General features: G+C 45.0%; 1 protein-coding gene across 2 annotated transcripts in view; it reads left to right on the top strand.

The window, feature by feature from the left end:
- The window catches only part of ERCC3 (ERCC excision repair 3, TFIIH core complex helicase subunit), a 733,178-nt gene that overhangs the window by 569,823 nt on the left and 137,019 nt on the right, over positions 1-26,336 (top strand). For both annotated transcript variants that reach the window (XM_069236738.1, XM_069236742.1), the window contains one exon: positions 15,311-15,428. In XM_069236738.1, coding sequence (XP_069092839.1) covers positions 15,311-15,428 — 118 coding nt within the window. The remainder of the gene's footprint in view (positions 1-15,310; positions 15,429-26,336) is intronic.

Here is a 26,336-nt window from a genome sequence, read left to right on the forward strand (position 1 = left end):
CAGCTCAAGGGTAATGGGTGTATGGCAAATGCAAGTCACCTAGCTCGGTTGCATTCCATGTCAGTCAGGGCTTTGTGGGTTCCAGGAGGTGTGCAGTTGGCAGTGTTTGGCCCTCATCTTGCTGTGGCATCTAGCCAATTGAATGCCAGTGCAATGCATAGTGCTCAATCCTGATCCCTGTGTGTGACGGTGCTGTGTATGCCAACTGTGGTGTTGGTGCTGTAATTGACCCAGTGTTCCCCTTCTCCCCACCCCCCCTTTTTCTTCTGCCATCCTGTCCATGTGTGCATTAGCATCATGTGGTGGAGGAGCAGGGGCACCGGCGACAGAGCTGCATCCCACAGGACCCAGAAGGCAGAGTCCACCGACACCAAGGGAACCAGTGGGACGGAGGGCGAGGGGAGCACCCCGGCATAGACAGGAGGTGACAACACAGACTCTAATTCCTCTTTCGATGGAAGCTCCCTGGTGGTGACGGACACCTCCGTGACCACCCCAGCTGCAGGTACAGCTGCCACCCGGGACCAGCACCGCCATCCCAGTAGTCCCTCAGCGAGTTGCCTGTGCCCGCTTACCCAGGAGGGTGGGCATCTCCTTCGCACCAGGCACCTCAGGCCCTGCCCCAGTGAGCCCTGCTGTCCTGAGTGAGGAGGCTATTGAACTCCTGAGATCCATCTCTATAAGGCAGTCAACCATTGTGAATGCCATCCAGGGGCTGTTATCCCAGAAGCAGCAATACAATGTATTCCTGGAGGGCAACCATTGTGGATTGCCGTCCCAACAGAGATCGTTTCAAGCTATGGCCTCCTCTCTGATTGCAGCCACTGTCCCTGTTCCTACCATTCCCCCTCCAACTACCACTTCCCAGTCCTAGTCTCCTCAACCCCAACCCATCTTATGCACACATACAGACGAGCATGCACACAAAACATCACATGAGTGGCACAGTCAAACACAGGCACCACACTCCAGTCCACAAGCACTCACAAAACAACAGACAGTTGCACACACATTCACATCCACGGTCTCCCCCTCCTCCTTCTCCTCCACCTCCCTCAGTCACGTCCACACTCACACTGCATGCACTGCTTCAACAGCCACCACCAGCATCACCACACCAAGCAACATACTAGCAGACACCTCCACAACATCCATCCACGTGTCCTCTCCCACCCAGTCTGCCCCCCCCCCCTCCTAAAGGACACAAATGCAGGCACTCAGATACCCAACAGCCATCTACCTCACATCAGCACACTGCCCAGGCACCTGCACCCAAGTCCAGTAGACGTACTCCTCCAACAACCACTCCCTCAACCTCCACTCCCATCCCTCCTCCCTCATCCTGCCCCATCGTCCCTAAGAAGCTTTTCCTTGCCCAACTTGACCTCTTCCCTCCTCCTTCCCCTGTCCTGCCCGTAAGAGCAGGGTCCCAACATCCCAGCCAAACAGTCCACGGGGACCGTGGAGGCACTTCCTAGTCGTAGAGGCAAGACAGTGAAGGATCCCACTCCACCAGCCAGGACAGTGAAGGCTCCCACTCCACCAGCCAGGAAAGGGAAGGCTTCCACTCCACCAGCCAGGAAAGGGAAGGCTCCCACTCCACCAGCCAGGAAAGGGAAGGATCCCACTCCACCAGCCGGGAGAGTTAAAGTTTCTACTCAACCACCAATGACAGAAGAGGTTCCCACTCAACCACCAATGACAGAAGAGGTTCCCACTCAACCACCAATGACAGAAGAGGTTCCCACTCAACCACCAATGACAATAAAGGTTCCCACTCAACCACCAATGACAATAAAGGTTCCCACTCAACCACCAATGACAGGCAAGAAGCCCTCACCTCCAGCTGGGAACACAGCAGCCCTCACCTCCGGCAGAGGCTGCCCAGGAGACACCTCCCCTGGCAGAGACAATGGAGCACTTACCGCCAGCAGAGGGCATGTAGGCCACCCTCTAGGGACTGTTGTACAAGGAACCCCTTCCAGAAGCAGTGGGCAAGTTTCCCACCTCAGAGATTGGGTCCTTGCACTACCCAGCATTGGGAATTGGGCATGGAGCCCACGGCAGAAGCAGAGGGCAAGTTCACGACTTCAGCTGAGGTGCCCCCCACCCCTCTTCCCCCTGAGGAGCCTGCCCACTTCCGAGATGTTGCCCCTGCACAGTTGTGTGCGGAGTTAGTCAGGATCAAGTTGGGGCTTGGACTGTGCCCTGTGGCCATGTGGGCCTTATGTACTTTGGACTGGGCATTGGCGCTTTCTGGGCATTTGTTCATGTATCTTTGTTCTAAAATTTGTTCATATGGTGGCTATTGCCTTGACATTACAATTTCAGTACTGCCGACCTGTAGTCCTTGTATTATTATGCTATGTGTCCTGTGCCATTGGTTTACGTCTGCAGCTGGTTGTGTGTATGGCGTGTGTGTGTGTGTGTGTGTGTGTGTGTGTGTGTGTGTGTGTGTCACTCTCCTTTTCCTCCCTCCCTCCCTTGTGTGCTAGGCGGCTGTACACACCATCGTCTTCTTTGTCGGCGTTGGTGTTCCAGGTGGAACATGGCATAGAAGAGCATTGGTAAGACTTGCAGTTCTGGTTCCATGGCAGTGTTGATCTTCTCTGTGTCTCTTTTGGTGAGTCTTTGGTCTTCTGTGATGTGTTTCCGCTACGCTTTTGATGGCATTGATACGGCCCCGGAAATACTGGCGGTTTGCAGTGTCATAATATGATGGGCGGTACCTTGTCTTCCTCCCGGCTGTTGATGCTACAGCCGTGATCAGTGGTTTTAACGCCCTGGTGGATGGTGTGCTACATTGGCTGTCTATGGGAGTTATCACCGCCAAATTTGGCAGTAATTACCGCCAGCCTGTTGGCAGTATTACCACCATTTTAACAGTCACTGCCAATGTCATAATGACCGCTTGTATCTCATTTTGATATAGTATATACAGAGCCAGCTTCCTACATGATGTAAAAAACTGTCCCCCATGACAGTAGACCATTCCCCAAATCTAGAGATGTCTTCCTGCTCCGCAGACATCTCTTAACATTGGCAGTGTTGTAAAAGTTTGGTGGACGGCTGTCAAACTTTTACATGGTTTTACTTTTCCCAAAAAACAACTTCCAAAGTTTTGTTGAAAATAAATAAATAAAACAAATAATTCCCCCCACACCAAGGGGGTTTACCCCCAGGGTGTGGGCATCATATTATTTTTTATTGTCCCTCTGGCTATGAAAGCAAGCAAAAAAAAAAAAGTCTCAAGGCTCACTCTAAAATAGGTGGATGTTTGGATAGCTAACCTCTGATGGCCTGTACTTTGTCTGGTCATTGGAGGAGCATGTTGTCGACAGAGCCAGATTAAGATCAGTTGTCGGCGTAATGATGGTTGCACCACCTCTAAATTGGGTGAATGGCTCGTGGGTTTGGCAGAGATGGTACTCCAGCCCCTTATCGACGAAGTACCCTCCCTGCTATACTCTAAATTAGCCTCCGAAAGTCCGCTCTTTCCACCTGCCTCTCCATTTTTGCAGTTGTTTCTGTTCTCCATCAGTAGCTGCTGAACAGGAGCCCTTTACAGCATCCGAATGTTACTTTAGCTGCTGATCGGAAGTAGCTCTTCACTAAGCCAACCTGTTGCTGTTATGTTGATTTTCTAGCTTGAAACTATTCATTGTTAGTAGAAACTCGAAGAGCCCTAAGCCCTTATAACTGACGCACATCCTGGGTGAGCTTAAAAAGCATAAGGTCCATCCTGAGGTGAATGGATCCTGATCTGTGCAGTAACATATCCCAATTGGACATGGAAGTCTGTGTGCAATTCTTTTTCTCATTCATGTTCTAGTTTGGAACATTGACACAGCCACTAAGAACAGCAAAGCAAAAACTAGGTGTAAAGGGAAAAGGAAACAGGCAAAAGTGATCAGTATTAAATGGGAGAGAAAAAGAAATCCAGTGAGTTGTGCTCAAGTTAATTTCACTTGTTACGGCCCTCGAAATGTCAATATGGATTTTTTTTTTTTATTATTGTTATTTTTTAAACAAAAAAACACCAGCAGTGAATTTCCATGACCTTTGAGAAAGTTATACCACACAACTTTAAAAAAAAGAAAAAAAAAAAAAATCTTGCTACATTACGTAGGTCAGAGTTATCGTATAGCGTTTAACCCATTAACTCCTTAACTGCTGAGGCAGCAATGCTGAGCCCTTTCTTGGCTATTTGGGGGTTTTGCGCTCAGAGCTCCATAACATTTTTCCACATAAGGTATCCACGACAAATCTGCGTCCTTTTTTCCCAACATCCTGGGGATTTTAAAGCTACCAAAGGTTTGTGAGTAACCCCAGGAGGGTACCCAAGAAAAGAGGCAAAATGTTACGTTTGTTTGGGGAAAAATAGGAAAACAATTGCTTTAATTAAAAGTGTGTTTTTTCCCCTAAAAATGGCCTCAACAAACGGTTTGCTGTGTTAAAGTCACCTTCCTTCCAGCTGTGAGGAACATGCAGAGCTGAACCCAAAAAACTATTTTTACCACAGTTTTGGCATTTTTTAAAGATGTAGCCAACTCTTCCTGTTTTTGTGCTCTTAGTCTACTTCCAGTTTGTGATGGCAACTAGTGTGAAACCCCTGGGTGATCCAGTAAAGCTATAGATTTCTGAAATTAGATAAAATTCCAAATTTAGCAAGGGGTCATATGTGTAGATCCCTCAAGCCTTTACCAAGGAAAATACCTGTTGAAATAAAGAAATATTGAAAGTGAGTAGGAAAAAACTGCCATTTGTGACAAGGTTTTCATCTGTAAATTGTTGTCACAATAGCTGATTTGCAAAAGCAATATGGCATTACGTCCGCTAGACTCTTGTCGATGCAGGGATATGGAGGGTTTGTAGGTTCTCTAAGAACCCAAGGTACCCAGAGCCAATAACTTAACTGCACCATACAGTGGGTTTTCATTGAATACGAAGTATAGATCCAATTCTTACAGTGAAAAATATAGAGTGAAAAATTAGTATCAAGGAAACCTGTGTATTTCTGAGACGGGTACAAGATATGGGGTTTAATTGTGCTTAGTTGTACATCTCTGAATGTGGGTACCCATACTAGCAAATTATTTAGAGGGTATTTTTCAAAATGTCTTCTTTTTTATACACTCATATACATTTGAAAGGAAACAATGTAGCGGAGTCCATTTGTTAATAACATATGTTCTGTTATTCTATGCTTCTACATGTCTTATGATAAACATGATACCTCACTTGTGTGGGTAGGCCTAGTGCCCGTGACAGGAAACGGCCCAAAACACAATTTTGACGCATCACATTTTTCCACTGAAAACGTACCCTTTTTTGCAATGTGGGTAGCTGTAGATTTTGTATGCTTGAATCTCTCCAGGTTTTTGTTACCCAGAATTCCATGCAAATCTCAAACTTTGACAAAAACACATTTTCCTCACATTTCTGTGATGAAAAGTTCTGGAATCTGCAGGGAGCCATAGACTTTCATCCACCTGGCATTTACCTAAGTCCCTGGAGAAAAATTGTACCTCGCTTGTGTGGGTAGGCATAGTGTCCATGACAGTAAACGGCCCAAAACTCAACATAGATACAACACATTTCTCCAATCAAAACTGAACCTTCTTTTGCAAAGTGGGTGGTTGTGGATTTTGATCCCTGGCTCAGGTGGCACCTGGGGAAAAACTTGCACAATTTTTTAAAACTAGACCTGTGGGGAACTCTTGGGTGGGGGGGGTATAGACTTGTGTGGGTCTCATCTGATTTTTTTTTTTTTACGCCTGATCCCTTGCAAGCCTCAAACTGTAAGCAAAAAAAACCACATTTTCAGTCAGATTTCTGTGATGGAAAGGTCTTGAAACTGTGGGGAGCCACAAACTTCCTTCCACCCGGCATTCCCTCAAATCTCCCGATACAAATGGTACCTCATTTGAGTGTGTCGGCCCTGTGCCTGCGACAGGAAACAGCCCAAAATGGAACATTGATACAACACGTTTCCACTTAAAACTGACTCTTTTTTGGCAAAGTGGATAGCTGCAGATTTCGAACCCTAGCTCAGCTGGCACTTACAGAAACCTAGGAAACTTGCTAATTTTTTATAACCAGACACCAGGAGGAATCCAGGGTTGGGTGACTTGTGTGGCTCTGACCACCGGCTTTTAATCAAAAATCCCTTGCACACCTCAAACTTTGACTAAAAAACACATTTTCTTCACATTTCTGTGATGGAAGGATCTGCAATATGTGGGAAGCCAAAAACTTTCATCCAACTGGCAATTTTCCAAGCCTCAAGATACAAATCATACCTCACTTGTGTTGGTTGGCCTAGTGCCCATGACAGGAAACGGCCCAAATCACCACATGACCACATCACATTTTTCCACTGAAAACTTACCCTTTTTTCCAATGTGGGTAGTTGTAGATTTTGGACTCTTCTGATGCCTGCTGGCAGTACCATCCCCATTTAAATCCACAACTCTGATATAAAGCTTGTGGGGGCCGGCACTCAATACCATATCCAGCATCATCAGGAACCTTACCTCACAGATAGGATCTTGAGCCCTATTACTATGGGCTTGGTCTCGGAGAGGAATAGGAGCCTGACAAAGTCTCACCTTATGAGCAAGATGTAGACTGGTGTGAGAAACTGGGTGAAGCTAGTGGCCTGGATACTTCCCCGGATGCAGGCAAGCCTTCTCCCCTACCATGGCTATGGAGGAGGGAGTGTTTTTGCAGTGGTGGTGTGGAAGGATCTGGATGTCCTCGACCTTCATTTGCCCTTGGTGGCAGTCAAGATCAATGTCTTGACAGAGTGGCTTCAGTTGTGAGTCTCCCCATCTGAACCACTCCTCCCATTTAAAGAGGCCTTTACAGATGTCCTTTTAGGTACTTGGTACAAACCCAATACAGGGGCTCCTGTATATATGACAGTTGCCCATAGCCACTACCCTGCCCCAGAGGACCCAAGTTTCCTCACGTCTGAGTTTGGTGGTCCAGGCTTCTACCTCACGTCAACTCTGACACGTTCTCTACCGCTCCCCCGGATAGGGAATCCAAGAGGCTGGAAACACTTAGGAAGAACATGTGTTCTTCCACCAGCCTGACATTGCGGTCTGTGAACACTGCATGCCTTTTAGGATGCGAATCCCATGCTCTGTGGGACACGATTAGGCAAGTGCTGCCTACGGTCCCAGAGGAGGCTCAGGCTGTACTCTCTCAAGCAGTAGTGGATCCTATCTAGTTATAATGGGAATCAGAAGTTTAGCTTAGCCTTTTGGCTTGCAGGCATGTGCCCTTGTCACATAATGACTTTAACCTACTTAGCTTGCTCTGTCTTAGCCTATTTATTCAAGTATTTCTTTCAAAATGGCTGCTATGTTTATAGTTGGTGAAATGTTTTGATTTTATGTTATCAGTACCACTCTGTGAAGGAGTCACTATCAGCGCCGAAGACAAATGATATATGTAGGTAGTCACATCATGTCCCTTTCCCACTTAAGTGGGACAGGAACATAATGTCTTTTTAGCGGGATTTGTTTATCTAATTATTGCCCCATGCTCCATCCTTGTCTGTTTGGAAACGTACCTTTGACAGGGGTCCTACAAGATCCGTATAAATAAATCTCACGCAGACAAGGTTATCACAGGGATTCCTACCAGATGCTATTGATGCTGTCTGTGCTACACGTCGCCTTGATGCAGACCCAGAATTTGTGTCCCCACGGAGTACAATCTAGCGACCTCATTCCAAAGTAACAAGGGTTGGCGGGGGCGCTTCTCATGGACCTGGTTTTGACAGATTAGGTTTATCACACCTAGCTCTCGTTATGTTAAAGATTAGGTTCTCCATGCTAGGGTTTTAGGGATTTTACATTTCATGTTTATTGGGGGTCTTTGTATTCACGACTCTCATCTTTACAATTCTGCTTTGTTGCCTTGATCATTTTCTTGATTATTGCATCTCATGCATTTTATCGTAGATTGAAATCTTTTTAATAAACCTATTGAAAACTTTACTGCATCTCCTTTATTGCCTGTGTGTGACTGAGACTTAATGCTAATGTGAGAAAAAGATAATCTTCTATGCTCCACCACCATTCCCCCGAGATGTTGCATTTAAAAGTCCATGTGTAAGGTTGCCAGAAATCACCTTTTACTGTTTGGGTTTTTGGTAAGGTACTGCTTGTGAGCCGAGAGGGTTGGGCTGACAGTTGTGACTTGTTGTAGGAGTGACTAAGCCACCTACAAACAAAAGTGCTGTCATCCTTAAACCATCAGTCTGGCCTAGGAGCGAGAGTCCAGCTACGACAGTAACAGACAGGTGAGATGCAGCAAAGTCCACAATTCGCTGTGGTCTCAACACTTTCAACGTACTGGGCAGCGCAGTTTCGTCAACAGCCCTTAGTCACCATGCCTGGTTACAGACTAGTGACCTTTCGGGGAATATCATGTTTTCTTTGATAGCTATGCTCTCTGATGGCTGTTGTCTCTTCAGAGACAAAGCAGGCTCAGCAATCAAGAGATTTAAGGACAGTCTGGCTACTGCCCTGTCCTTGGGCTTATCTTCAGCCGCACATCATCACCAGTTCGCTTTTTGCCCCTTTCTTGGCTCTGGGAGAGGCTACCAAACACGCCAATTTCCCCCAGCCACCATGCCGCACACACTCCCCAACCCCTGCACGGTCAAGGGCATGGTAACCAGAAACCTTGTGGATTAGGCAGCCAGAGGTCAGATCAGTCCACACCCCCCACCCAAACATCTACAGCCTCAAAACCCTCCTATTGTGCCCTAAAATCACAGGTGCACAGTTAGCGGCAGGATATGCCATTACCTACCAAACTAGCAGTCTATAACATTGGACAGGTGGGTTTTGCAGATAATTCAAAGGGGCTACGTTCTCCACTTTGTAGGTATCCTTCACCCATGTCACAGTCTCAAGACAGGCTGATGGAGGATCATCTTTCTTTTCTCCGCAAGGAAGTCACTGCTCTCTTGCCCAAAGAGAAGAGGGATTTTTAGAGAGGGTCCTGATGCTGGAGGTAGGTTGTGGTTGCTATCCCCCCTACTTTTCTGGTGCCAAATGAGGACAGAGGCCTTTGTCCCATCCTAGACCTGTGGCTGTTCAACTACTTCCTCAAGATGGAGAAAATCAAGATGCTCATCTTGGCTCAGGTTTTGTCTGCCCTGGACCCAGGAGACTGGATGGTACCTTTCGACTTGGAGGAGACTTCTTTTCATATCCCTGTCCTGGCTGCCCATAGGTGTTACCTGTGGTTTACAGTCCACCGCAAGCATTTCCATTTTGCCATGCTTTCTTTGGCCTTATCAGCACCCCACGGGTATTCACCAAGGTGATGGTGGTGGTTACAGCTCATCTGCAGAAATTAGGGGTGTCAGTCTTCCTCTACCTCAATGACTGGCTGTTGAAGGTGAGTTCAACCCATGCTATCATCTCCTACCTCCAGACTATGGTGGATCTCCTGGAGTTCACTATAAATGTGCCAAAGTCACACCTGATACCCTCTCAGTTGCTCCCTTTCATCAGAGCTGTTCTGTACACAGTGCAGTTTCTGGCTTATCCTCCACAGCGGTGTGTCCAAGATCTTTTGGCTATGATACCAATGTTTCAGTCTCTATCCTGGGTTTCCGTGAGACACTCTGAAGCTGTTGGGACTCATGGACTCCTGTATCTTGTTGGTGACAAATGAATGTTGGCATAAGCGGGCTCTACCGTGAAGAAAGATCTACAGTGGTGGCTAACGAACCACAATTGGGTCCGCTGCAGATCCCCCTCCCTTCCCCAACCTGATCTCTCAGTACTGACAGATGCATCACTTCTGGGATGAGGTGGCCATTTCGGAGAGATGGAAATCAGAGGACATTGGTCTCCGGTGGAATCCAGACATCAACTTGCTGAAGCCCCGGCGGCAATGAAAGCCTTTCTACCCACCATCAAAGGATGGCTGGTTGAGGTGGTACTGCAGCAAACAGGGCGGGAGGGTCGTTGACTCTTTGTCAAGAGTCTCTACATCTCTGGACATGGCTAGAAAATCAGGACATTTCCCTGGTGGGTCAACACCTAGCGGGGTCTCTGAATATACTAAAGCGGATAAACCCATTCGAAGGAGTCTAGTGGATCATGAATGGCATCTCTATCCGAAGAATGAGCAAAGTCTCTTTTAGCAGTGGGAAAAGCCTTGGTTAGCTCTGTTTGCCACCACAAAGGACACTCAATTTCAGCAGTTTTGCATGCTTGCATTTTTAAGGTGGCTCTTGCTTGGAGACACTTTTCGTCTCAAGTGGAGCTCAGGCCTCCTCTACGCCTTTGTGTCCATACCACTTCTGCCCAGAGTTCTCAAGAAGATCGAGAACAACCAGGTCCAAGTCATTCTTGTGGTTCCAGATTAGGCACGGGGAGTCTGGTATCCGGAGCCACAAAGCATGGCCATCAATCCTTCAATCAGGCTGTCCCTTCGGTGGGAGAGAGGCAAATATTTTGTTGGAGCAGCAGCGGAGGGTTCTCCACTTAAACCTATTCAGTCTCTGTCTTCTTGCGTGGAGATTAAGTGGTGGCAGTCTGCAGACTTTGACCTTCCTCCTGAGGTTTGTGATGTTAATTTGACAGCCAACATTCCCCCAGGGAGACAGTATACGCCGGCCATTGGAAGAAATTTGTGGCTTTGTGTTCAGACAGAATTGTCGATCCCTTTTATGCCCCCCTTTCTCAGGTTTTTCTCTTTATTCTATCTCTTGCCCAGTAGGGGTCAGCTCTGGGCACTTTTAAGGGCTATCTTTCTGCTATCTCTACATTCCTCAGAATACCTGATCAACCTTCTCTTTTAAATCTCCTATTGTACATAGGTTCTTGAAAGGTTTAGTTCATCTTTTACCACCTTCTCCTTTCATTATGCCTCAGTGGGACTTGAATCCGGTTCTCAATGTGCGCTCCTTTTGAGCCACTTTACAATTGTTCCCTGCGATTGCTCACCATCAAAACAGCTTTTCTTATGGCCATAACATCTGCCCAATGAGTTGGTGAGTTGCAGGCTTTGTCCTCTAAGCCACCCTATTTATTCATCCATCTTGAAAGTGGTGCATCGCACGCGGGCCTCCTCTCTTCGGAAGGTGGTCACGCCCTTTCATGTAGGTCAATCCATCATCTTACCTACTTTCTATGCTGTACTTCACCCTTCCAAGTTTGAGGAGCATCTCCATCATCTGGACCCCAAAGGAGCATTGTTGTTACCTTGATAGCACACAGGAATTCCGGTTGGGCAATCAATTTATTGTGGGATATGTAGAAGCTAAAAAGGGTTGTGCTGTGCAGAAAAGAACCTTCTCCAGATGAGTTGTACTCTGCAATAGAACCTGCAATGCATTGGGCAAGAAGCAACCCCCTGACTGCTTGCATGCTCTTTCCACCTGAGCTAAAGCTGCAACCACTGCTTTAACATTCGGAGTTTCATTCATGGATATCTGCCAGCCACCAATGTAGGCTTCCCTGTACACGTTTAGCAAACATTAATACCTGGACAGTCTGGTCCATCTTGATGGGCATTTTGCCCGTTTTGTCCTGCAGGAATTGCTAGTCTGAAATTGGTTCGCAGACCCACCTCCATGGATGATATTGCTTGGTATCTTTTCTAAGGTGAGGAATCTGCAGCTTGAAGTATCTTATCAGATGAACAAGTTACTTGCCTTCAGTAACACCTTATCTGGTCAAGACTATATCTAGCTGCAGATTCCTTACTGACCCACCCATCCCCCTCACTCTGCCAGCAGATTTCTAGGATCAGGGCTGTATCCCTTTCAGGGCCCTAGTTATCCACACCAGTAGTCAGTGTTGTTCATGGCTTGGCGCTTCTTGTTTGCAAAGTTGTGAAAAGTAACTGACATTAGCGCACCTAGGTGGTGCCTATATAGGTGCAGCAGATGTCCTATCCGGTGCTCACAAGGTGGCATGCGAAAGCAAGCAATGCCTCCTATTGGTGCGCAGGGGTGCTGCTCACAAAAAAATCTTCCAGACCCTGTGCGACTCCTGAGCTAGTTCTAAGGTAAAGAATCTGCAGCTAGTTATAGTCTCTACCAGATATGGTGTTACTGAAGGTAAGTAGCTTGTTCTTTAATTCACAGTTCTGAAAATGTCACTTTTTGAAAGTTAGCATTTTCTTATCCTAACCATTTTGTGCATGCAGCCTGTTCCTAGGGCACATAACTAGGTGTAGTTGGCAGTTGGCCTGTGTCTATTCTTCCCAGACATTATCTGTTTTTTGGCAGGATGGGCCATACTGAGGGAGTGGAGCTATCCCATATCACACTTGCACTTCAAAAGCACTTGCCAATAACACTCACATAGGACTTCACACTACCCTACATGCCACTAGACAGACTTGGGACCAGGGCAACGAGGCAGGAAATTCCAGACACCATTGTAGAGGAAACTCCAGAAACTTCTCCCACTCCAAAGCGGGCTCCAGGTATAAATATTGGAACCATCGACCCACTCTTCAGATGAGGTCTTGACCTGTGGAAGTCTACGAAGGGCTGCTTTGCTGCAAGAAGGACTGTTCTGCTGCAGGAAGGACTGTGCGGCTGGCCAGCTGCTCTGCTGCCTGAGTAAGAAAGACTGAACCTGCATCTTGAACCAAGGACCACCAATGTGACTCAAGGGGCTAGTTGTCTGGCCTTTTGATGAGAGCTTCAGAGACAGAAAAGGCTCCAGCCATCTTGAACTTGATCTGCTATGAGTCCTAACCCCCCAGGTGGTGCCTTTCCAGTTCTGGACCTCTGGAAGTGGGGATAAAAGTGCTCTACCAGCCTACCTATGGTGCCCATCATCACTGATGCAACCCTAGCGGCTCCTCATCAGAACTAAAGCAACTTGATGCAGACCTCTCATTACAGCCTTTGCAGCGCCTCACCAGAACTAACACAAGCCAATGTAGCCCCTGCATCGCTCCTTGGAACCGCTGCTGTGCAGTGCCCCTCATTAAGGACACAAAGTACAATTATCCGAGGGCCTAACCTCTAGTCCCTGTGTTCAGCCTGCTCTCCATCACGATCGGCCTAAGATTGTGACTTTGTCCAGATCAAGCGTGAGCCAATTAACTACAGCTACTGATTGGATTTTTGTTGTTTTGATATCACATAATTTATTAAACTTTACTATATTTTTCTACATTGGTGTGGGTTTTTTCTTGTATTGTATTCTCACTTTATTATTCTTTGTGTGCTGCATAAGTACTTACCTCATAGGCAATGTGTAAAGCCTGACTGCTTCAGTGCCGGGCTGCCAAAGGGATTAAACACTGTTTAGTGATTTTAGTGGTTCACCCTGATGGGGATTGTGGCTGTTGCTTGAGCAAGGCTCTCACCCCCCTCAACCGACAACCCAAATTCCTCACAGCTTCCCTTCCTTTAACCTCCTTCCCTGGGCTAACCGTTAACCCCTTCTCAAAATGTCTGAAATCTGGACATTCTTCTATGTTCCAATTTGTCTCTGATCTCACAGGTGAATTCAAAAGAAGCACATTATATCATCTTTATGTCCGTCGAGGAACCCTGACCCCCATTGTGATTACCCCATAGGATAATTCTTGTGCTTGCAGAGTTCTTCAGAATTTATTATTACAACAGAATTTACAGGACTTTTCTGTGAAAACAAAGACTAAGCTCTAGAGCGCTAAACATTGCAGTCCGCGGTCTCAGCAGGCTGATGTGCAAGAACCTCATTTGCCCTGCTTTGAAGCCACTTTGCTGGCTCCTGAGGAAAGAAAGGTTTGAATTCAAGTCCTTTTGTGACAGGCCAGTTATTGCCAGATTCACTCCTACATTAGGATTTATCTGGTGGTATAGTACGATATCAAAAGGTTGCTAAGATTGACGATTCAAACCCGATTTACAATCAGTGAGGCTAGTTACAAACTTGTTGGAAGTTGAACACTATGGTTTTCATTATCAGTGGCTCACTAATTCTAATGGGCCCGGAGGGATAAGCTGAGGTGCTTCACACAGAGATCTGCCACAGTGTTTCTCTTTATGAATTAATGGGGAAAAATATGCAGGAATTCGCTCCGAAACATGAATTCATGCATATTGTCCCACAAGTGTGTATTACCTGTTATTTCACCAACACCGGGAGTCTCGGTAAGGTAATTTTCAAAGGAGAGAAATAACGGGGGTTAGAGCATATGACTCGTAGTTAGTGTCTTTATCTTTAAGGCTTTTCACTGTGGAAAACACATTCTTTGCTCCTTTACATTTAATATATTCCTCCAAGATTAAGGAAATGTTTGAAGACACCCCTACAACAGGCTTTTGTGTAGCTGGACACACAGCTGACCATCCCCACTCCTGGTGATTCAGTGTTCTCTGTTAAATTTCTCTCAAGTAATATTCTACTTTTGACTGCCCTTACACCCTTTGAAGCCACTTATATATTGCAAAAGCACTACACAAAAATAGGTAAAACAAAAAGTAAATTGAAACAAAGCCTTTACTATTCAACCTTGTTATCCTTGATAGTCAAAGCGTAAAAAGGAGGCACTTGACATTTCACTGACCTGTCCAGTTGGCCTGCCCCCTATAGTTTCAGAGGTAATAGGAAATACTCGTCATAAGGCTTGTTCACTTTCTCTGCGTTACCATGTCTAGGAGGACTGGTTAAAAAAAAAACACACACACACACTCCTACACTCTCCCTTACATAATCTCCTGTCCCACTCCTTTAGCTGAACCAGACCACTATATATTTTTTTTTACATTCAACTTCAATCCATCCCGTCTTTTCTTCACTCCACCTCCCACCACTACATGTATGTAGCCACATTTGAAAATGCTCTGAATGGGTAGAGGCGACCTGTTTAAAACTAGTAAAACTTCAGAAATAAATGTAAATATATAAAAGATCTATTCGGAAGACCCTAGCCTAGTGATAGGTATGTGGAAATGAAAAGTGCCTTTGGGAATTTACATAAGGCACACTTAAATATAACTTGTTCGATGTTGTGTCTTTGCAAGGAACTATTCGCTCATTTCACCCATAGTATAAGACAGACTTTCCACCCTTTAATGTTTTGGTTCACTTTCTGCTTCCAATATTTAATCTGTGTAATTCCAACTAGGAGTCAGGCGGCAGCCCTGGTAGTAATCTGCTTTCTGTTGATCTGTCTAGATGAGTTATTATTCCTAGGATCTTTCATTAATCACCAGAGGATCGTTCTACGCTGTTACGTGAAAATAGACCTATTAGATGAAATGCACTTAATTTTGAAGGTCATTATGAAAACTGCAATTTGTTCTTATAAATTTCAGGTAGGAGACACCTCTTTTGATCTGCCAGAGGCTAATGTCTTAATTCAGATTTCTTCCCACGGCGGCTCTCGAAGGCAAGAAGCTCAGCGATTGGGGCGAGTCCTGCGAGCAAAGAAAGGTAAACGAATGGCTTCCGTTGTACCAGGGTGATTAAAGTGCTGTTTTCCACTCTTGTTATTCCTGGTCTTTGTGCACAGGTCGGGTAGGGTGGACATTATCAAATCAGATCATCTCCTTTTTATGGTAATAGACAAGTCAAGTTTATTAGCATAGTTAATTAAAAGCAACACCAGCTTTAAGATCAAATCACATAAATCCTGGCAAGATAAACATGCAAAACATTCTTTATAATTTAGCATGAAAATACTCAAAATTATAAAAGCGATCCCAACCTGACTTTTTTAAGACAAGAACATTTACATGCTAAATACACGCTTAAACTGTGAACAAGGCACATGGTTTCAGCTAATAAAGTACTAACAATTACTTATCCCACGGGGTGCCTTGAGTTGCCTATATAACAAACCTTCTGACTCCTTTCCCCTCTGAAGGATAAGTGTTGAAACCATACAGTTACAATTAGCCTAGTTAACGTGGCAGAGCAACATAATACAGTAAGTGCCATAAAAACAATCCATGTAGAGACTGCAGGGAAAGTAGTGACTAGAAGATTTTTAAATGTGAGTTCTCTTGCAAACTCTCTACTAGGAACCTCTCAGCTAATAAGGTACCCATGCTTACATGTCCCACGGGTTGACTTGAGTTGCCTATATGACAAACCTGCATATTCCTTTCCTCTGCAAAAGATACGTCTGGAGACCATACAAACACTATTAACCTAATTGAAGTGACAGTGCAACAAAATACAGTAAGTATCATAAAAACAATCCAGGGGAGTTGTCAACTAAAAATGTTTTAAACGCAGGTTCTCTTGCAAGCTTCGCTACAAGGAACAGTAGACCCTTCAAACTCTATATTAGCTTAAAATGGCCTCAGCCCACTCTTTTTTTTAATATCTGTTAACTATACCCATTAACATAAAAACACTCAATACAGCTCTTGGCTTTGACCTGACCTACTCGATCATTTAAGACATTACTTTTAAATATAAACTTTGTAGCCGTACAGGGCAGTGGAATTGAAGTGCTGCTCAGCCAACTAATAACTGCTTGTCTACATGAGTGTATGTTCAAAATCCTAAAAATAGGTTTAAAGTAAATTTTCCTTTGTACTTCCGGCACCAGGCACACAGAGAAAACATGTTGAAGTGTCTCTTGCTTGTACCCACAAAGATGACAAAGTTGAGACTGCGTACATTTCCAAGAAGGGGCAATGTCTTTAGTCTCCATCATACCAAAGTGAAATACCATAAACTGATGTTTCAGAACTTGAGAAAAGTACATTGATAGATATTCCTGGGCCCGTAAAATTTTATAGGATGATAGTACACAACCAGACATGCCTTCTTGTAGCAAACATGTTTTCGTCTGTTAAAAAGGACATAGATCGAGTAGCAACATTTGCTATGTGGTTGAACTCCACTTTCCCCAAGTTCATGGCCCATGCTTCTTGCACGCCTTGTTCCTTGATTGCATGATTTAAATAATGACCCCATGAGCCTTTTACATTGCTACGCTGTTGTTCCTCGAGTTCCAACAAACATAGGTTGCTGATAGAGCCACCCTCTGCAGCTCGACGTCTCCAGAAAAGTTTAATATAAGCACTCTTGCACTGGAATGTTTGTTTTTTCAACCCAAATTCTAAACATATCTATGCGGGTGAAGCCGAGTTTGGAATCTGGAACACTGTTTTATAAACCTTCTTTTGAATTTGGTTGAGGAGGCTAATTCCTTCCCCCGCACGATTTCGGCCCCATAAGTAACTGTTGAAATTAAGCACGCCAACATTACCGAAAGCAAATGGTTAAGTGAAGGACAGCTCAGTTTTTGTTTTAGTTTAGTAACTGAAACCCATAAATGAGGAACTGTGCTTTAGCTTGAGCAGCAGCAAGCTGTGGTTTAAAAGTCATTTGAGCATCTACTGTGAGTCCCAAATATTTATATGAAGGGACTACCTCCACCCAATTTATTTAATAAATCATGCAAATGATTTGAATTTCGAATCAACCAGCTGGTCTACCCTGGTTTTATTAAAATTTACTTCAAGGCCTTGCTTGTCCATATAGCTAATAAGAGTATCAGTAAGTGCGCTGCAAGCTGACTAGTGTTTGGCTAAGTAATACAATATCATCTGCATATTGTAGCCATGCTGTAATGGGTGGATGACTGTTTTCAAGTGAAAGCACACCAGCCAATTCTGCAAGATATAAGTTAAACAGCGTTTGGGCTAGGACACATCCTTGTTTGATGCCGTTAGCTGTTTGAATTCTATTAGTAACTTGACCACCCTCTCCAATATCGACTTGAGCCCAGGTGTCTGTATGTAGTTCAATGATCGCACTCAGTAGGAAACTGGGAAGGCCCCAGTCTTCCAGTTTTTGCCACAGTCGAGCTCTGGGAATGCGTTCGAAGGCCAGCTTGAGATCGATGAAACACACAAATAAACAACTTTTCCCATATTTGGCCTTCGTAGCTAACAAGGGTAGTGCTGTTGCATTTGTTAGTGCCCCCATACCAACTCTAAATCCTGTCTGACTTCCTGGTATAAGATGTTTTTTGTTTATCCAAGCTGTTAACTGATGCGAAGACAGGATGCTTTGTGCTTTGCTTTGACGTCAATCAGAGCTATTAGCCTATAGTTTAGAGGAGAAGCGGGAAAACCACTCTTATAAATCGGATAGAAGATGTTGCCTTTCCATGAGTCTGGCAACTGCTTTACTTGGTAAAGATCTTTTTTTATGGTAATAGTCTTTCAGCACATCAAGACCAATTTGTGGAACATCAAGCATGGACAGATTATTTTGTTCTTTTTTTTAAATTATTATTTCAAGAAAAGAAAGGGAAATAATTACATTAATACACCAATTTAAACCATAACATAAGATATCAAAGGTAGATACATAGTCTAATTGAAAAATATAATTTCCTTTATATTGAAGGGGCAAAAACTTTAACCACAGCTATCCAAGATCCATTCTTGAAATTGTCGCCATAATACTTTCCCTTTTCTCCTAGCCGATCTCCCTTCCGATCATACAGAGCAACCTCAAGATGGTACAGGGATAATAATTTGCCCAACCACTGTTGCCACAATGGGGGTAGTGGGTCCAACCATGCAGAGGCAATGCACAATGGATAGACTGCCATGGCCAAGAAAATTAAGGCTCTGTGCCGTTCCCCCACTTTCTCTGCAACCCCCAAGACCATAATCTCAGGGGTAAGATCGACTTCATATCCCACTACTCCTTTTAACACAAGTTGCATACTATCTTTCAGTGCCGTCAGTTTGCCACAAGTGGCAAACATATGAATAATGTCGGCTCCAAACATCCCACATCTTGGGCAATTTGTCTCTTGTAGTCCACCCCATTTAGCAAGATGGGCTGGTGTATAGTATAAATCGAACACTGTCTTGTAGTGTTGTGCTTGTAGTGAGGAAGAAAGTAGCATGGTGTATCCTAGTTCTAATGAGTTTAGGAAACTAATACCCTCATCTACAAACTTACCCTCCCACCTCTCATTGTGCTTCGCAAGATCGATGGGCTGTTCTAACATCAGTGATGAATAGATTAATTTTATTGTTGTATTAGATTTTTACAATATATCCTCCAACAAGGGATTCCTTTTAAATCCCTGTGCCCCTCCCGTTTTCTACTAAAAAAATCTCTTATCTGTAAATATTTGAAAAAATCCTTTCGCTCGAATCCAAACTGTTCTTGAAGACTCTCAAACATCTTAACCCCAAATTCATCAAAAAGATCTCCTAGCCTTCTTATGCCTAGAGAGACCCATTTTACGGGATGATTATCTTTAAATATTTCAGGCAAAGACAGGTTATTATTTATTGTAGTATAATTAAATCTTCCCAGCCCATTCTTCTTCCGCCATGGGTGCCAACATCTATAGGCCGCCTCCAGTACCTTATATCTTACTTTCTTGTAATACCCGGGCTCATGAAAGGTTACCAAACATCCATTCTCTATTGATCCTACTAGCAGCTCATAGATGTTTGGACAGTACTCTACCCCAGTCTTACCCATCTTCCCCCCCAGTAGTGGGCGCATATACTGAAATGCTGCTGCGAGTTGATATAATTTCATATTTGGGAGGGACCACCCCCCCTTTTCCTGAGGTAAAGACATAAACTTAACCGCCCTTCTACAATTACCATATGCCCATATAAATCTCATTACCAATCGATCTGTCTCCTCAAAACGGGAATTCATGAAACTCAATGGAATAGCACGGTAAATATACAGCAATTTAGGAAGAAGAATCATTTTGACCATATTACACCTTCCCATTATGGTCATATGTAAGTTATTCCATCTATTCATATCCTATTTAACTTTTACTAATATCGGGTCGAGATTCAGATTGACAATCTCTCCTACCCTTGGAGTGATGTCAATGCCTAGGTATACTGCGTGGTTGACCCTCCGATTGTCCAGTGTGCTTGCATGTCTATTGGTCAGCAACTGCGTTTTGGCTCCATTTAACAAATAGCCAGAGAACATCCCAAATTTGCTCGTCACCTCTTCAATTTCTTTCAGTGCTACGTCTGGATTGGAAGTTATAATGGCTATATCATCTGCATATGCCAAAACTTATGTATCCCAGCCAAACCTACAAACTGGCGATATCATATTATTCCCTTCTAGCTGTCTGAGCAGGGGATCTATATAGATAGCAAACAACAATGGGGAGCATGGACACCCCTGTCTAGTACCCCGCCTCACTTGAATACACTCAGATTGCCCTCCCATTAGCTGTATTCTCACCCCAGGGGACCTATATATAGCTTTTATTGCTAGGATAAATTTCTTCCCGAACCCATAAGTTTCCAAGACCTGCCACAGATACTTCCAATTTACCCTATCAAACGCTTTCTCAGCATCTAGCAGCGCAACTGCCATAGGTTCTTCCGCCACCTCTGTAGCATCGAAAAGTGTGATCACCTTCCGAATGTGTTCGGTAGTGTCTCTCCCAGGAATAAACCCATGTTGCCTGGGTGTTACCGGTTTCTTAATAACAGAAGATAATCGGGCGGCAAGAATTTTTTAATACATTTTTACATCACTATTTATCAATGTGATTGGCCGATATGAGCCTGGATTCTGTGGAGTTTTCCCTTTCTTCAAAAAGACAACCATATTGGCCAAATCCCAAGAAGCCAGGGTTTTTACTACTATTTTGCACCTGAGTAAATAGTTCCATCATCAGAGGGAACAACAGTGTTTTGAAGCTTTTATAAAATTCTAGGGGAATTGCATCAGGACCGGAGGCTTTCCCTGTTGAGAGATCGTTCATTGCCATTTCTAATTCCGAACCATCAATATGTCCCTCCAAATTCAAATAGTCTTCATCTGACAGTTTGCTAATCCTAATAGAGCTAAGAAACTCCAAAATCTCTACCTCTGTATGCGAAGGTGTGGTGCTGTATAGCTCCATGTAATACCTCTGAAACACTTCCCTAATCCTATCCGCAGCTACTACTATTCGTCCTTGTTGATCCCTAATTTCTCTAATAACCCCAAGTATTTTTCTGCTATTCTCTTTGCTGTAGCCTCATTTATAGCTGCTTTTACAATAGCAATCTACTCATGAATATTATTTATATCCTCCCCCCTTTCTATAGGTATAATCAGCTGCCTTTCTACAGCTCCAAGCTTCATATGTGTGTCCTTCATTGTAGCTTGGGTACTTTTTTGTTTCCTAATGCTAAAACTTAAGGTTTCCCCCGCGCTCCTGCTTTTAAGGTGTCCCAAACCGTTTCTAGCAGGGCGGTCCCCTGATTGATCTCCAGATATTCGGTTATCCAGCTTCTCATACGGACACAAAAATCCGGGTCCTTGAGAAGCCCTCTTTCAAAGGTCCACCTCCTAATTTTATGTTCGAGACCATCTAGATCCAGATCCAATACTAGTGGGTTATGATCTGACATAAACCGCGAATACAATTCCATACTAGCATGCACTAGCAACTCTGGGGATGTAAAAAAAAGAAGAAAAAAAATCCCGCCGAGCCAACTTCGCATGAGGAGCCGAGAAATAAGTATACCCGGGATCTGGTTTACATAGCTTACCCAAGCATCCACCAACCCTAACTCCTTCTATAGCCTGACCATCGCGTTATGTACCCGAGGTATACCCCCCTGATATCCCTTAGATGTAGTAGCTAGTAGATCCATCTTCCATTTCTATCTGCCCTCTGTCTTCCATATTTTAATCTATTACTCCGATCCAATATTGCCACCACTTTAGTCTTAACGTCTTGTTCTGAACAAACCACCATTCTCATGCCCTGTGAGCCAAAAATTCCACTATTATGTTCCACATGGGTCTCCTGTAAACAACAGATGTCGGCCCTAAGGACTTTTAGATCTTATGCAATTTTACGCCTTTTTCGGGGATCATTTAATCCACAAATATTGATGCTACTCTAAGCCAAGTCATTTATTCTTTTTTTTCCTTGTTCTCCAAATACTTCCCTATCTGCTTGAATCACACCTCGGGTATCCTTCTTCTCTCTTTCTACTCCATTAATCCTGCAAATCGTATTATCCCTTCCTTTCCCACTTTTTTCTTTCGAACCACCCCCTGCCCCCCCCCCCCCCCCCCCCCACATGGTCTGGTCGGAACCTCCCTCTCCCAACCAGCCACCCCCCACCCTGTTGAGCAATCAGACCACCATTGGCCTGAATGTTGGTGTCGTGTAGATGTGAGCCACCTGCCCGCCCCCGAACTGCCATATTAATTTCACATATCTGCCCCTAGGATTATGTTACCGAAAGATTCCCCCCTCACTTTTTAACATCCTTGAGCCCCATTAAATACTCTTTTGCTTGAACCTCAGATGTGAACACTCTTCCTTTCCCATTCACCACTGTTTAAGCGAGCAGGGGCCAACAAATAGGCCTCCCCTCCCTTATCCTGAAATGGTTTAATCAACTGTCGAAGCCGCCATCTTCGCTCCACAGTTGCATGGCAAAAATCTTGCAGAGTAAAAACAAGTAACCCCTTCCACACTGCGTGGGGCATTTGGATGAGCTTTGTCGAATATGGCCTGCCGTAACAAGTAGTTTCCAAAAAAGACTAAAATGGCTCTAGGATATATGGGTTCTGCTAAGTGTCCTCCCTCACGTCGAGCTACCGGAAACCTATGAGCACGCCGAACCTCGGTTTCCCAGTCCCAATTGACCAGTTCCGGAAAAGTCCCCAGTACGAGCTTAATCATGTAAGCCTGAATATTGCTCCCTTCCACCCCTTCGTTGATACCCAAGAAGTGCAAGTTATTTCTTCTCTGCCCATTCTCGTGATCTTCTAACTTCCACATTATATCAGTCATTTGTCCATCTTGTGTTAAACACTGTTCTCTTAGGGCCTCGACATCCGCTTCAACCGCTGCTGTCCTTTCCTCTATTGTATTCAATTTAGTTTCAATTTCAGTACATGACTTTGCAACTTTACGAACTGCTCCTTGCAGACGCTTTGTAGCAATCCTTGCGCGGCGATTTTCTATCCTAGTCTGTTTGGAGTTCCTTGATTGAGTTATATATCGACTGCAACATCCCTGACTCAGCGCTAACAGTACATGTGCTGCTTGCCGGGCCACCTATATTCCTTTCCATATTGTTGTTAGCCATCTGTTGACCATTTGCAGTAGGTCAATCTATTAGTCTGATACCAGAAAAATCCCATTTAAGTGTCTTGCTGCCACTAAATGTAGAGAGTTCAGTGCCCTCACTAGGGCCAGACTGTATTTTTGTGCACTTACGATGTCGCCGCTGCTGCCGTACTGTGGGCACATTGCTTGATGATATGTTTCCCGTCTCTGAGGACATACTGCTGCTGGATTTGCTTAGATTGTGCTCACTGCTAGTGAGATCAGATTCCCCTGTTAAAGAGTAAAATGTATCACTGCCATCCTTAGCCCAGTCCGGGGGTTTTAGGCCCCTTTCAGTTTTCTTATCTCCTCCCGTCGATTTTGCCAACATATATTGCAGAGCTTCAGTACTCAGTGGAGCGGTTGTATCATACAAATCACCCGCCGCCTCTCCCCCAGTTAGGATCTTAGTCCGCTGTGCTTGAAGTCCATTTTTACTGATAGGGAATCCGCTCCTCTTCTTTTTTGTCAGCACACTGCTGTCCAGGACACCTGGTAGGCCATCATCGCCTTGTGAAGCTTTTATGAGGGGTTCATTAGCTTCAATAAGAACCCTCTCCCTGCTGGTTCCTGAGGGTGCAGCTTCTATTATAGATTGACTGTTTGCTGGTGGGGGCACTGTATGTCCAGTGTAACTTTCTTGTACTTCTACTGCGAGAAAGGATGTAATTGTAGGCTGGATTTTGTCTTTTCCCCTAACATCCAAAAGGGGAGTGGTACCGCCATCATTCGTGGCGTCTCTACCAAGACCAGTAGTATTTTTCCTACTTGGTTTTGTCATTATCGTGGTAGGGCACCTGACTACTCCAGCTGGATCCCCTTTATCCTTTCCTGTGCATGTTGTTTTAGTTCCCTCAGTTTTATCGCCCGAGTTCCAGGCAGTTTTTGGTGCCATGTTTATTTTCAAGGTGCTAGGAAGTGTTTTCACCAACCCGGCTAATCCTATTGCTACCGTTATCACGTTCTGTATCACCCTCTTTAAAACACACCTCAGTCTGACGAGGAGTGCGAGGATGACCAGCTATACCAAGCTGGGTGACAAGTAGCATTAGAGCCTCCCCCCCCCCACTGCCATTACCAAAACGCTTGTTTAAAATACAAACATTAGTCATGAGAAGAGCATGTTCTAACTTGAAACTTCGCCTGCGATTGCTTAAAATAACAAACCGATGAACTTGTAGCAGGAGAAGAGTGCAACTTCGGCAGTACCCAGTTATAGTTCACCTAATAAGCACGTTAGCGTTTTTAGTATATTTAGTATATTCTTAAAAAATATCAGTTCAGGTGAGTAACGTCTTAGAATGTCTCTAAATAGTATCCATTAAAGCACCTGGTGCCTTTTATTGGGCCCAGCAAGTCCAGCCACCTTCCTCCCCTCCTCTTACTTGCTTTTTACATTTGTGAAGACCAGGGAGGCCGTCGATAATTGTAGCGCTCCCCGCTAGTCCCTAGTATATGGTACCAGTGGTACCCAGGGCATTGGTGTTAAAGAGGTAACCAGGGCCTGAAGCAGTGTTTGTGCCACCCTGAGCGACCCGAGTCAATTACTGACAGCAGGCCTGCTATTGCATAGTGCAGGAGCAGTGCAAACTGCTCAAACTTGACTGTTCCCACATCATGTGAGGTACAGTCAAAGCACTATCCTTAATATGTCAGTCACCCCTAAGGAAGGCTTCCTGAGCCCAGAAGGCAGGGTGCATTACATTAAAGGTGTGGACATACAAGTGCAATCTTATATATTTCTACAGTGGCCTTTTCCATTGAAGGATACATAAGTGATAGACAGTCCATAGGATAACATGGGCTGGCACCTAGGCAAACACAAGGTCGCCAGCTCTATTATAGTACAGGCGAAATAGGTCATGTTTTGTATCAAACAATGTGCCTTCTTATCCCCGACACAAATCTTGTGTCCAGGGTGATGTGGCATGCACCCAGGTGGCAGCCTTAGAGGTTGCCCACCTAGTTGCCCCAGTTTTATGTATGCTGCCTGCCAGCTCACAGCTGCTGCCGCCAATACAGGATTCTGACCCCCAGGGCAGAAGTGTGGACGCTCCCAGGTGTCGGAACAAAGGCCTGGACCTGAAGGAGGTTACACCTCCCACCCATGAAGGCTGGAAAAGTGGCACACAATGGCGGAGAGCTGCACACCACCTCTGATATGCAAGCAGGCTGTCCCCCGGTGGAGTACAAAGCCATCCCCCTGCCACCAGGCAAATTTTAACCCAGGCAGGTGGGAAAATTAGTCAGAAGGCATACACCCCCAGAAGGCAAGCCAGACCTGTAGGGAGGGTTACATGGTCTGTACTACAGAGGAAGACTTCTTCCATCTTGAAAAGGGGCACAGTGGAGGGTTCTGATTAGAAAAGGTGCCAGAACCTACTGGATGTGGTCACCTCTGGGGCAAATTACCCACTGGAGCTACTTGCTTCCACACCCCTAATGCTGCTAAGTCTGGATTTAAGGAACACCCCTGGCACCAGTTCCTTCAACAACTCACAAAGAAAGGACAGAAGTAGACCTGCATCTGTGACAACAGAAACATGCACAAACCACAAAGGCTTGATATTTTGAACCTGTCGCAACCTTTCTGTAACTGCTTGACTATGACTCATCCTGGACCAAAGTTCAATTCCTGTAGCAAGAGAGAACCTTGTGCGAGCCAAAGGCAAGATTAGACACCCTTGGACTAGCAGCACTAGTCCCCTGCACACTGCAGGTAAAAAGCACCTACCGTAATTAAAGAAGCACTGGCCATCGAGTCCTCTCAGGGCTCGCCCAAAGACACTTGGTCCAGTGTAAAGTGGGAAGTGTAATCTAGCTCTTCACCAAGTTACAGCCGGCTATCATTGTCCCCAGGTCCTCCAGAAGGGCAGATAGCTTCTTCTCCACCTTACCTTGTTGTCAAGTTTTTATATCTGCTTCCTCGCCTGCACCATCATAGTGGTAAAGCCAGCAACCATAGCATCCATTCAGCACCAAGGATAGCCAAGAACACCTCTGCACCTGAGCTAGGTGGAGTTGTTCTGCATGGTGAATCCTGGGCCAGCTTAACCCCCAGTGAGCTCCCACAAACTCGACCTGCAAGTGACCAAGTGTCATTTTTCAGCACCCATGGCTCCCGCATTTAGCACCAAGTACAACCAAGGTACCTCTGCACCTGGGCCCCACAAACCACGTAAAATTGGTCTAACTGTCGCAGGTTGGTCATGGGACCTGCATCACCTTAACTACAAGTGGGT

This window comes from Pleurodeles waltl, chromosome 1_2, assembly GCF_031143425.1.
Source record: "Pleurodeles waltl isolate 20211129_DDA chromosome 1_2, aPleWal1.hap1.20221129, whole genome shotgun sequence".
Taxonomy (NCBI): Eukaryota; Metazoa; Chordata; class Amphibia; order Caudata; family Salamandridae; genus Pleurodeles; species Pleurodeles waltl.